Source organism: Glycine soja, chromosome 17 (assembly GCF_004193775.1).
Source record: "Glycine soja cultivar W05 chromosome 17, ASM419377v2, whole genome shotgun sequence".
NCBI classification, from domain to species: Eukaryota; Viridiplantae; Streptophyta; class Magnoliopsida; order Fabales; family Fabaceae; genus Glycine; species Glycine soja.
The window spans coordinates 6,458,378-6,471,158 of record NC_041018.1 but is presented as its reverse complement, the minus strand read 5'-3'; the positions used below and the strand labels follow the sequence as shown (position 1 = coordinate 6,471,158).

The window sequence follows — 12,781 nt, the reverse complement described above, 5'->3', positions numbered from 1 at the left end:
CTAAGTTGGGCAAGTTCCATTAAAACAAAATACACAAATAAGGTGAATTTTAAAAATTTAAATAAAATAAACTGAAAATATAAATTTTGTAATATTATTATCTAATTATAAATTATCATATAATTTAGAATGAGTTTAAAATCTATGTTGATAGTGCAGAATTTTTTAAAATGTTCAACTAATCAGAAATAAAAATAAATTTTAATGTAATTATTATAAAAAATAATAAAATTATTATAAATGAAATTTTTTAATCAACTAATTATGTTATTAGAAACTAAACACATAACTAATTAAAATTTATTTTAGTATAATTTTTAAAGTAATTGTTCTGATAATTAATAATTTTGAATGAGTAAACAATACATGAATTATAACAATGTAAATAGTTTTTACATAGTCGACGCTCATCTAATAAAAAATATCATATACAATAATTTTATTAATTTTTATAATAATTACTTCACAAATTTTACCAAAAAAACAATCACCTTAAAAAAATTATAATGTGATTAGTTAATCGTTTACCATATCAACACATTCTTTTTTGTTGACACAATGGTATTAGTACAAAATTCTTTTCATCAAAAGTAATAATCAATTTTCATGAGCATATACAAGATAAATATTTATCTTATAACAAGATAAATATTTATCTTATAACTTGATGTATTTCATAGGGGTGTTTGTTCAATTTGATTTAATAAAATGTCACTCGAACCAAACTTAAAAAACATGTCATTCCCTTAAAATCGGGTTGGTTCGATTTTTATTTAAAATAAAATTCAAACCAAACTAATATTTTGCAATTTGATTCAATTCAATTTTTTTGTGGTTTCTACTAAAATATCATTTCATTGAAACTCATATACCTTCTTTTCCTTTTTAAATTAAATTGCATTAAAAATTGTTATAACAATTTATGAAACTTATTAATATACTAAATTTTTTACAATATAAATCCGCCAAATTTTTATCAATTTTAAACTAACACATATCTTAAAAGTTTTCATATGAAATATAAAGTGGTATATATCACATAAGTTTCGTATATACAATAGTACATAACTATGTGAAATTCAAGTGATATATACATAAAACACACAATACTAAAATAGTCTAAGTATAATATAATTATTGTAGTTTGATTCGATTTCAAAAACACAAATCACCAACCAATCAAATTGATTGGTTTGAAGAAAAAAAATCATCCAAACAAATTAAAAAAATTGATTTAATTTGATTTTCTATTTTTATTTTGGATTGTTTTAAATTTGAACACCCTTACTGTTTCATACCTAAGGGTCAACAAAGATTACATGTCCACATATAATCAATATTTACATATTTAAAGCATCAACCAAAATTCAAATTGTATCACTTATATCAACAATTATTAGTAAATAATCACTATTTTACATATTAATATGTAAACAATTTCACATAGAGACATAACATTATGAGCAAATTACAATAATTTATCCTAAAATTTATTCTAATTACACATGCATCCCTTATTTTTTTTTTATCCTACACAAAATTCCCTCCCTTTTTCATTCTCATTACATTGAAACCCCTCTCTTCCCCAAATAGAGTTAGTTCCGTTAGTTTTAGTGATCACGTTATTATCATGTGATTTCGAAAAAAAAGAAGAAAAATTCCCCAAAAAGCCCCCATCTTCTTCCTTGAGTTTGGCACCTAATCAAGCTTTCTCTATTCCTAAAACAATAAAACAAGAGTGTTACAATCTTAGAAAAACAAATCAACATTTTTATTAAAAAAATAAGAATTCATCACAAGCAAACTAACAATGCATCTGTTTTACCATGAAGGAATAAGTAAAACCAAAATCTCATCCACAACAATCAATCGAGAATTTCAGAACTAAAGAATTTTATGACAGATTAATAGAAAATGAGCAAAAACTAATTTTGTTTCCCTTTCGCAGCCTCGAACTTTGTAAGGCAAACCACACAAAAGAGCCCTTCATTTTGTTCCCGCAGTGCCCTGAATCTGAAAGCGGGTAGCGATTCCACCACGGAGTGGTCAATGTCGGAGTTCTCCCTTCTGGCGAAAGGCGCCACCGTCCATGGAGTCGAGATACTGTCAGATCTGTATGAGATTTTCGTTATGATGGTCAAAACCCAGATCTGATGATGACCACCGAGTCACACCGGCCATGAGCGACGACGACGATGTCGCTTCACCCGCTAGTGCTGACGCGTCAGTTCGCGCACATGTGCGTTCTCCGGGACCGAGATCGGCGGCGCCATGAGGGCTACGACGGCGTTGGCAGGAGCATCGTCAATAACCGGTGGGGGCTTCTCCTGGCGCGGCTTCTTGTGTCGTCCACATTGAAGATATCAGAAATCAAAATTTAGGAGAAAACGAGGAGAGGGATTTTGGGGAAAGGGGGTGCAAGAGGGAAAATGAGATAGTGGATGGTGCTGCCATGGGAAGGTGTGGGAGTTTGGGTTTGAACTTTGACCATGAGATGAGAGAGAGAGTGAGGAAACTGATGAAGAAGGGTAATTTTGGGTGTTCATAAAAATAAACAGGATATAACTGTAATTTAATTTTAAAAAGTTAACACTGTTAAAGTAGTAGGGATGCCAAGGAAATTATCACAAACAGAGGAAATGCACGTGCAATTAGAGTAAACTTTAGGGAAGTTTCGTGAAATTTTCTCTAATTTGATAATTATAGAAGGTAAATGTATCATGGATGAAAAAAGTACGGGATGTGTGGCCCAAATAAACGAAACAGGCGTTGGGTTGAGAATGGAGGGGGGCGCGTAAGAAAATCTGAAGCCCGAATAAATTTAAGGAGGAGGGATCAGAGAGGTGTTGACACTTCCATTTTACGAAAACTCAATTAATGTGAAATCAGGTCAACACCTGATTTCAGTTCTTTTGTATTCAACAGAGGGAACGACCGAGCAAAGCAAATGGGGTGCTCATTCTCCGGTCTGAATGCCTTATACGACTCCGTTAACGGCGGAGGCGATGTTTGGATCAACGAGAACCGTTTCCGCATCGTTCGCCAGCTCGGAGAAGGTGGCTTCGCCTACGTCTACCTCGTCAAGGAGACTCCTAATGATTCCGCCGTCGCTGCTGGCCTCTCCAAGAAGCTCAAAGGCTCCTCTCATCTCTCCGGTCAGCTTCCTTGCTTAACCTGTTTCGATTTCCCTCACTCTTTTTCCTTTTTCTTTTTTCCGAAATTGACCTTGTTAGACCGTGTCGTAGCCTGATCTGTTTTTTTTTCTCGATCTGTGATGGCATTTCCTTGGCCAAATGTTAGAATTGCTTCTCCGTGGATATTTCATTTTCCGATCTGTTAGAGCTAGATTCTGATTCGTGCTTGTTGTTTATTTTTTAATGTTTATCGAATTCTGTTCTTGGAGCCTGTGCTTGTTCCTAGAGATTTTTATGCAATTCTGTTGCTGTTTAGCGTTTGCTGGCAACTGTGAATGTAATTTTAGTTTATGAATCGAGCTCTTTGTTTTTTAAAGGTTTAGTGAATCCAGACGTTGGAGCCTGTGGATTATTATTCGTAGAGATTTGTGTGCAATTCTGTTATTGTGTAGCGATTGCTTACTATTGTTGTTGCAGCGACCGATTAAATTATTTTGTAAGATGTGATGATTGTCCTATTTATCGCTTTGGTGGTAGTAATTGATAAGGCGTTTAATTTTCCTTGCTGCAATTGAAAATAGGAGGTTCTGTCTTTTTGAATCTGAGTTCAATTTTGATTATCAGTGATGAAGAAGGTGCCGTGTTATTGTAGAAACTAAAAGTATTCGGTGGACTTTTTTAAAATAAAATTTAAATAGGTGGTACTGTATTATTCTGTGGATTCAAATTAATTCATTAACCATATACTAGCAGATGACGGGACTTATGCTATGAAAAAGGTCCTCATTCAGAACAATGAACAACTGGAGTTGGTTAGGGAGGAGATCCGTGTTTCATCACTGTTCAATCATCCCAATCTGCTGCCACTTCTTGAACATGCGATCATTTCTGTCAAGGTAAAGTGGTTTTTGCAGCAAACACTTACTCCTCTCCTTAGTACATCACAGTTCAGATTTTTTTTCGTTAGCAAAAGTCCACTAGAATAAGAGTATCACCGATTCATTCAGGTAAGACAAATGCCATTTCTGTTAAGGTTTGTCACTTTAGAATTTGTTCCTGAACTACAATTTTGTAATTTGCTGTATTGTTTTCCTGGGGCTTATCTGGAAAAAATTTCATGCTTGGATACATTGGAAGTTTGTATACCTGGTCCTTCGTCAACAATCCTAATGAACATTTACCTTCTTTTAGTGAGTAGAATATGATATCTTCTGAAAATATAATATCACTACCAATCTATTTGAATGGGAACAGGTATTGAGTAGAATACATATATGCCGTCAATTTTAAAGTTTCGGTTGATTCTGTATGTTTCCTGTATGGGTGCATGGGTGCAATACAAATGTGCTGTCAATTTTAAAGTATCTATGTACCAGAGCTACCAACGCTACTTACTGTTTTACCCGACTTGTATCTAATGTTGCAGCACAAAATCTAGGTTTTCTTAACTTGGTTGGGAATTTTGTATGTTTTGTGATGTGGCATTGCTAGTGTAGTTCTTTAAGGGTTTCAATCTGTTAAAGTGATCAATCTGTTACAGTGGGAATAACACTATTCTTAAAGTGGGAATGTGTAGCTTTTCTCATTTCCTCCATTAAAGATTTGGTTTAATTCTGTTCCTTCTACTGTTTCAATTTCTGTGTTTTTTATTATCATTGAAGATGTACATTTTGTTAGCAGCCTACCCAAGAAACATCTTGGAACCATGAAGCATATTTGTTGTTTCCAGTTCATTTGGATGGAACATTGCTAGACAATGCCAAGATAATGAAAGCCAAGAAGGAATTCTATTCCACCTCAGATGTGCTTCAAATATTTCGTCAGGTAAGAACCATCTTTCCATTATGCATTTTGCTATCACAGCTCAAGATTTTAGTGCTAAATATATTGTTTGACATATATTATATCCTTTCTTGGTTTCACATACCCTTGCACATATTTTAATATCAACCTAGCAATTCTTGTGACATGGGTTATTTGTTGTCTTAAGAATCATATTTTAGAAGAGAAATGGATTTCTGTGGTCTGCTTCTAGAGAATCTGAGGAGCATTTTTTTGCCTTAGTTTCTGTATAACTTTTGACATTTTAGGGTTTACTATTGTTTTTACTTTACTTAAAAAAAATTTGTTCTTAAACTCTTTTAACCCTGTAAAATCAACAGCTTTGTGCAGGACTCAAGCACATGCACAGTTTTGATCCTCCTCATGCTCATAATGATGTCAAACCTGGTAATGTTCTCATAACACATAGAAAAGGACAACCACCTCTTGCCATACTGATGGATTTTGGCAGTGCTCGTCCGGCGAGGAAGCAAATTGGCTCCAGGTCAGAGGCCCTCCAGTTGCAGGTGCTTCTTTCTTCCCCCTTTACAAAGTGTTGTTTATTGATGAAAGATTATTTACTGTTTTAATGACTTGGCACTTACTGGTAATTTCTTTAATACAGCTCAGAACATGTGGTGCTTAAAAGTATATCATATTTTAGAGGTTTTTGCTCCATTTGTAGTTTGTGAAATTGTATTTCCTAATATGATAGAGGTGCATATGGATCATCAGTCTTGTAATGGACCCTTTTAATTGTTACTGAACATTAAATGGTTCTATGTTTTATTTAAAAATACTCAATTGCTTAGCTTATGTTTCCATGTTGGCAATATTATGGCTTGGATTTTCTAACCTGCTAATTGCTACTTGTCTTGCTATGTAGGAATGGGCATCTGAACATTGCTCTGCTCCTTTCCGAGCTCCTGAGCTGTGGGATTGCCCAAGCCAAGCTGATATAGATGAGAGGACTGACATTTGGTCATTAGGATGCACATTATATGCAATAATGTGAGTATGAACCCTTCTTTTACATGTGATTGTGCTAATTTTTATGTTTAGAACTTTTGCTAATTGTGCCTTCATACAACATATAACCATCTTTTGGTCATTTTTTCTTGGTTTTTCTATAAATTCTAATTGTTTCCTCAAAATCATTAGTTTCATATGTTCAATGCATTTGATTTGGAACCCTTGATGTGCATATAGATCCTACAAACTAACATATAGATTATAACTTTTTTAATATTGCAAAGAAGGTTGTTTACTTGTGTGTGTGTGAGATATAGTCTCAAAAGTTTCAACTAAACAATGACAGATTCTGGTTTGTTTTATAGTGAAGAAACAACATCTGGTCAATTCACATTTCGTTTTTCCTTGAGTGTAACTATAAACTAAAAAAGGAGAAAAGAAGGGGGAGTAGGAGAATAAGTTATTTTATTTGTTATGCCCTAACCAATTTTTGTCATAAAAGATGTGTTGTTAAGAGCATTATGCACAAAAAAAGGAGCTAGGGACCGACTACCATTTGGTTTATTGGAAAATCCTACTTATGAGCCAGAGCCTCTGGTTTAAAATTTTGGTATATTTTTGTAAAAGAAAAATAGAAAATTTATCAAATATTATTACTGTTCTTAGTAATGTTACTCAACCAACAATAAATGCAAAAGAAAAGCACATAATGATTATTGTCTGTAAATGTTGTTTTTCTTCCTGGTGTGTTGTGTTAGAATTATATCTTGGCTACTTCAGTGCACGTTTTAATTGTTTATTATATATCTCCTGGCTGAAATTTTCAGGTATGGGGTATCTCCATTTGAATATGCACTTGGAGAGTCTGGTGGAAGCCTGCAATTGGCTATTGTAAATGCACAGGTCAAATGGCCAGCTGGACCCAAGCCTCCATATCCAGAAGCTCTTCATCAGTTCGTGTCATGGATGCTTCAGCCAACGGCTTCTATGCGGCCCAGGATAGATGATATCATTATCCATGTTGATAAGTTAGTTGCGAAGTTTTCTCAATGAGTTACTACGGAAGGAAAAGTGGTGCATGATGAGATTTACATATTGCAGTCGTTTAAAAATTTCGTGTGCATTTACTGTCTAGTTATATGTTAATTGATAGAAAAGCAATAGCAATTCCTCACCTGACGGAGTTAGCCATATTATTTATATGTATCGTCGATTTTTGGTGCTAGTCTAGGTAGTCGGGTGTTGGCTTTAAAGTATTGTTTCTGTCATTTCTACATAATTTTGTTTCTTGTAATTTATGAAATAGACAATCTCCCAGTGTCTTCAGAATTTATCAGCATAAATGGAATATCATTAATTATTGACGTTCTTTGTTCATATTTCGCCTACCTTCAATGATTAAGTATTTGACTATCGCTTTTCGTTAACGTTGGAATGGGGATGTCGACATGGCTGTCTCAAGGGTTTTGTGCATTCAGAGAAATTGTCACTAGTTCTCCAAATAAGATTATAGGAGAGTAAGTCTTTCTAAGATTAACAATTTTTCTATTAAATCTGCTTAGAGTTTTCGCTGGTATCCACCGTTCCTGCATGTTGAAAAGAGCTTGCAGCAGACATAAGAAGAAGAAGAACCCGTCTACAGCTTCAGAGTGAAAACAATCTGGATCATGGAACCAACACTCTCATTATTGCTTTCCGTATAAAACTTAAATTCATTATAAATCTAATAGAGAAGGAACATAGCACTTGACTAGTCATTGAAATGGAGTAAAAGATTGAAGTGGGAAAGGAATTCGATGGCGTCAATTTTTTCCATCGCCTCTTAAGTACATGGATAAGTGGATTCCTCTCAGCACAAAATACGTTACAATAATTTTAGAGGGACAGTATCTAAAAATGGGTTAAGGCCAAATTCCTAAAACTGATAATTAAATAAATTTATCCGTATCAAAAAAACCTGATTGTTCAAGCCAAAGTTTATCTGTACCCAATGAATCTGCCACCCTAGCCAACAGATCCCGCATTTAAATAAATGTCCAAAATCAGCGTCTCTTGGATTTGTGGTAAGGCAAACATCACATCATCAACCAAAAAGTACAGATATTTAATCTTACACGGATTTATTTTATTTTCTTAATCTTTATCGACTCCTAAAGTCGTGCCACAAAATTACAAATAAATTACACTAAGATTCTATACATTTAAAAATTATTAATCCATACATAGTATTTCAAGAATGTAAAAAGAATCTCTCACTACCCTATAAAAATGCAATTAAAATAACTCATTACTACCAGAGCAAGACCAAAAAAAGTTAAAAAGGTAAAACTTGAGTAGCTAGATAGATGAGTAGTGACGCGATAGGTAACAATGGCGTGGGGAGGTTTGAGTGGAGCTGGAACTCCTCAGTTTCATTTCTGTACGGTGGACTTGCACCCATTTTTGGGGTCATTGTGGTAGCGTTGCTTTTGGTAGCACGTCAAGGGTGTCGTCCAAGATGGCCTGAAACAACAACAACAACAACAATAGAGTCACTGCGTGATGTTGACGTGAACAACTCGAGAGGGGTAGCAAATACTACACAAGTTGATGAAGGGCATAACATTTTGGTAATCGTAGCCGGAGAAGAGCACCCAACTCATTTGGCAAAGCCCCTCTCCTTGTGAGTTTGCGACACTAGCTACTGCTGCTATTGTCTCTTTCATAGTTGTTGTGTTTCCGTTACCATGCATGACATGACTTTGTATGAACATAGTTGCGTGTTGCATAGTTGCTTCATTACATTTTTTTTTATATGTATACATATAATCTGTTGGTATAATAAATTAGTCTGTTGCTGGTGGTTTGATTAAAAGTAAAAGCATTTAGAGACCAACTTAGAGACTGAGTTTGTTTCTGTCGCTGAATTGGTCACTACGCAACAATTTTGACCATGTTAATGTATCCGTCGCTACGCAACAATTTCGATTACCAAGTCCGTCGCAACATTTATATTTTAACCAAATATGTCGCTGAATTAGTCACTGTTAACGGCGGATAAACTTCGGTGGCTGATTTTGATTGGTATGCATTTTGTATTTTTCTGGCAGTAAATTATAATTTTATTAAAAAAATTCAATTCTTCAATGATCTATTTAATAAAAATCATCCAATCAATAAAATTTCTTTTTAATGGATATCCAATCCATCTATAAAATTATTTTTAAAAATTAAATAGTTTTTATAATTATTTCAAAATATTCTCTCATCCATATCCTTATTCAATTCACAAAATATTTTTGGTTGAGTTTGTTTAAAATTGCACCCAAATCAACCTAAATACTCATCCATAAAGTATTAATTAGATATTAGATTTGAAAATAAGAAAGGATAAATTATCATCCATTCATTTAATTATATAAACCATAGTTTTATTTATTTATTTTAACAACTAGATGGATTGGATTAAATTTTACATATAAACAAATGAATTCATTTCTCAACCCTAATTTATTTAGCAGCATGTGCAATTGAGTAAAGTTAACAATAAATTACAAATGTGAAAATAGTCGTAATTATACCTTTTTTAGGATACGAGAAAAAATAATATATATGAAAGACCCAGTGCAAAATTTAGTTATACACACAAAAAGTATAAATATTGAAACCCTATATATATATATATATATATATTATAATATCAATATATACTGTTATACACTCATACATACTTTTATATATAATATAAAAAAGAGATGCAGAAACTATATGTTCTTATAATTTACTTCTTATAATTTTTAAACTTATCACTTTTAACTTCTAATTTTAATTTTTTTTAAAAATTTATTGTTAAATTTTTTTAACTCTTTTAAGGACTCCTCTTATATGTTATTGATTGTATTTTTTTTATTAACATGGAATTTTTGTATAACGTTAAAGAATTTTAAAAGATAAATTCAAGAGATTAAAAAAAATTATTTATTAACTAAAAGAACTAAAAATAATAAATTTAAAATTTATAAAAATCAAATGAATAATTAAACTATTAAGTAATTAGATTCCTTTGGCCGATATCTAACATGTAGATGGATTAGGGGACCAGTACGTACACGTCAATAGTGTATGCATAATATTCCTGAAATCTTAGAAGCAAACGTCCAAACAACAGTAGCAACACATGCCCGCGCAACTGCAAAGAAATTAAATTAAATAAATAAAGTTACACATTTTTTTTTAATTTAACACAGTTACTGAAAACGTGAGTGTATAAGAAAAATAACTATATGCATTCAAACGAAATCGATTAAATTTAAATACAATGATAGTTTGCATAGAAACTGACGCTATAGTCAAATATCACTGTTGAATTCACAAACAGGTAACTACAGGTTGTAAAAGAAAGCATATATAATTAAATGATGAGAGCGATATAATTACCATCCTCTCCAGAATCCGTCACCCTTGAATTTAGTTTCTCCGTTTGGAGGAACCTTCTCCTCGTGAGTAATAATAGCAGGTGGAGGAACTTGATAATTAGGACCCGGTGCAATGTCCTTTGACTCATATGCTATAGCAGAATTCCAAACTAAACCAAAGTTTGTATATTCAGCATTAAATATATGATATATAGTGCAAAAGTACAAATATATTGATATAGAGATCTCAGGGGAAACGTGTTGTCAAAGTTAACATGTCCGTGTCTAATGAAATTAATAATATATATGCTGCGTACCTTGAGGCTGGTTTTGATCATTGCTGTGACTCATCTTTAGTTTGAAGAATGCTAGGTGTTTTCGATCAACACGTACACGTGTGGAGTGAAAAGCTAGCTAGAGAAAACACAAATCAGAGATGAAAGGACAGGCCATGAACAAAATCTGTTGGGGTTAGATTGTTTACTTTAATATTATAAAGATGATCTTACTTTTGTGGAGTGGTTGAAGTTGCTGATAAGATCGACTTTCTAAACCATTTACACTACTTACTACAGTATGCATTCAACATTAATAAGGTGATCATTTTTTTTTTAATACGGATCAATATAATAACGTGTATAGTAATATCTGTTCTTACCATATCCTCTATATTCATTAGTGTTGTTGGTTTGATTTTGGATCTCCTTGCTTTGATATGTGATGGATATATAGTGTTGGTCTAACCTAAGTGAGATTCAAAAATATTTTATTTTTAAATAAGAAAATTCTATATTAATTCTTTTTCTCAATTCATATGACATTCTTTTGTTTTATAAAAATTAAAAGAAAAAATATTTTATTGGTGAGTTTAAAATTTATTTTAATTGTTTTAATTTTGAATCGACTTTATAGATACATACATTTAAAAGAGAATATAATGTTCAAGTTAAATCTAATATATTTATTTATATAGAATAAATTATATATATGTATTTTTTTTTGTCTAACTAGCTAATAGGGTATTATATCATTGATTAGGTGATGATATGATAAGTTAATATAATATAACATTATCACTTAATGAATTTAAATTAATGATATATATCAAAAGTAAAAAAATTTAAAAATATCATATAGTGAAATAAATAATTTTTTTGGTAATAAACTAAAAATATATATATTACAGATATAAAAATCATATTTTTTTATTTATAAAAATTAAATATAGTATTAGAAGTTTAAAATACTCATACAGTTGTTAAACCAAATTGTTTTTGATGGTTGAAAAAACATGTTATGACATAGGATTATCATGCATATAATTCATGAAGGACATTCGACAGCTGGATGGCACGGATTCACAAAAGCAAAAGGGAACAGTGTACTTCGATAGATCGTTCAGTTCGTATGCTGCAGATGCTTAATGAAAATCATGTGTACATATATATACATATACATATATATATATATATATATATATATATATAGGTTTTGACTTTTCAGTTACCGATAATGCATGTTTGTATTTATTGAGAGAGAAATAAAGTAGATAAAAGTAAAGAATAAGAATAATTTTAAATTCTTTTACATTATTTTTATGATAAATAATGAATATATTTTATATTTTTAAGACATTAGATGTATTTATTTATTTATTTAATTTCACTATTGTAGGAGGATTTATAAGAGAATTTAATAAAAAATATAATATTATTCTTTTTTTTTTATTTGGTAGGAGGAAGAAAAAAGAAAATAATTTTAAAATTAATGAAACCTATTGTATTTTTTCTATTTTAACTTATCTTTATCTTTTTACTCATCTCTTCTGAACTCTCTATTTTTTCACCTAAATACTTTTGATTTATACTTTATTAAAAATAAGAAAAAATAAAATGTAAATCAAAAGTATCTCGTTGAAGAAAAATACAGAGGTTTATAGTTTTGACATTATTTTTAAGTGAAAAAAAAAATATACAATAGGTTTCATTATTTTTAAAAGTATTTTTTTTTCTTTTTTCTTCCTCCTACCAAATAATAATAAAGAAAATTCCATCATTCCCCTCCCTCCAACTTGTCGGCAACCAAAAGTAAAACATAAGAGTCTTTTGTTTTGGATTCCATAGTTTTGACATCAACATTTAGTTACTCATCTTTCTCTCGTGTGAGGAACTTCGACGAGGTTCAAGAAAAACAGTTCATTGAATAGAAAGTTGACAAAAATGTTAATTAGTTACCTAAAAATATCAATTAAAGAATAAAAATAGATTTTTTTTATTAAAAATTGATATTAATACATATTTATTTGTATCTCTGATGCATTTTAAATATGAATTCTAATGAAAAATTATTTTAAATTTCTTAACTGATAGCTTAAAAATATTAGTTAACAAGATCCTAAAAAAAATATGTATGGAACTAATATTTTAATATATTTTTATAATAATAATTGTACTTCTTTCA

At 31.2% G+C, this 12,781-nt stretch overlaps 2 protein-coding genes across 2 annotated transcripts; one reads left to right on the top strand and one right to left on the bottom strand.

Moving 5' to 3' along the window:
- The first annotated feature begins 2,691 nt into the window (after positions 1–2,691).
- On the top strand, positions 2,692–7,304 carry LOC114393610 (serine/threonine-protein kinase 16-like). Its single transcript, XM_028354965.1, has 6 exons — positions 2,692–3,155; positions 3,888–4,030; positions 4,815–4,958; positions 5,297–5,482; positions 5,842–5,966; positions 6,755–7,304. Exons 1-6 carry the CDS (start codon positions 2,948–2,950, stop codon positions 6,978–6,980), a joined length of 1,032 nt encoding a protein of 343 aa, XP_028210766.1. The 5' UTR covers positions 2,692–2,947; the 3' UTR covers positions 6,981–7,304.
- A 2,636-nt stretch (positions 7,305–9,940) lies between these two features.
- LOC114392234 (cysteine-rich and transmembrane domain-containing protein WIH2-like) lies at positions 9,941–10,766 on the bottom strand. Its single transcript, XM_028353286.1, has 3 exons — positions 10,639–10,766; positions 10,344–10,491; positions 9,941–10,095 (listed from the first exon to the last, which is right to left on the bottom strand). The coding sequence occupies exons 1-3, from the start codon at positions 10,670–10,672 to the stop codon at positions 10,050–10,052; spliced, it is 228 nt and encodes a 75-aa protein (XP_028209087.1). The 5' UTR covers positions 10,673–10,766; the 3' UTR covers positions 9,941–10,049.
- Positions 10,767–12,781: the final 2,015 nt, after the last annotated feature.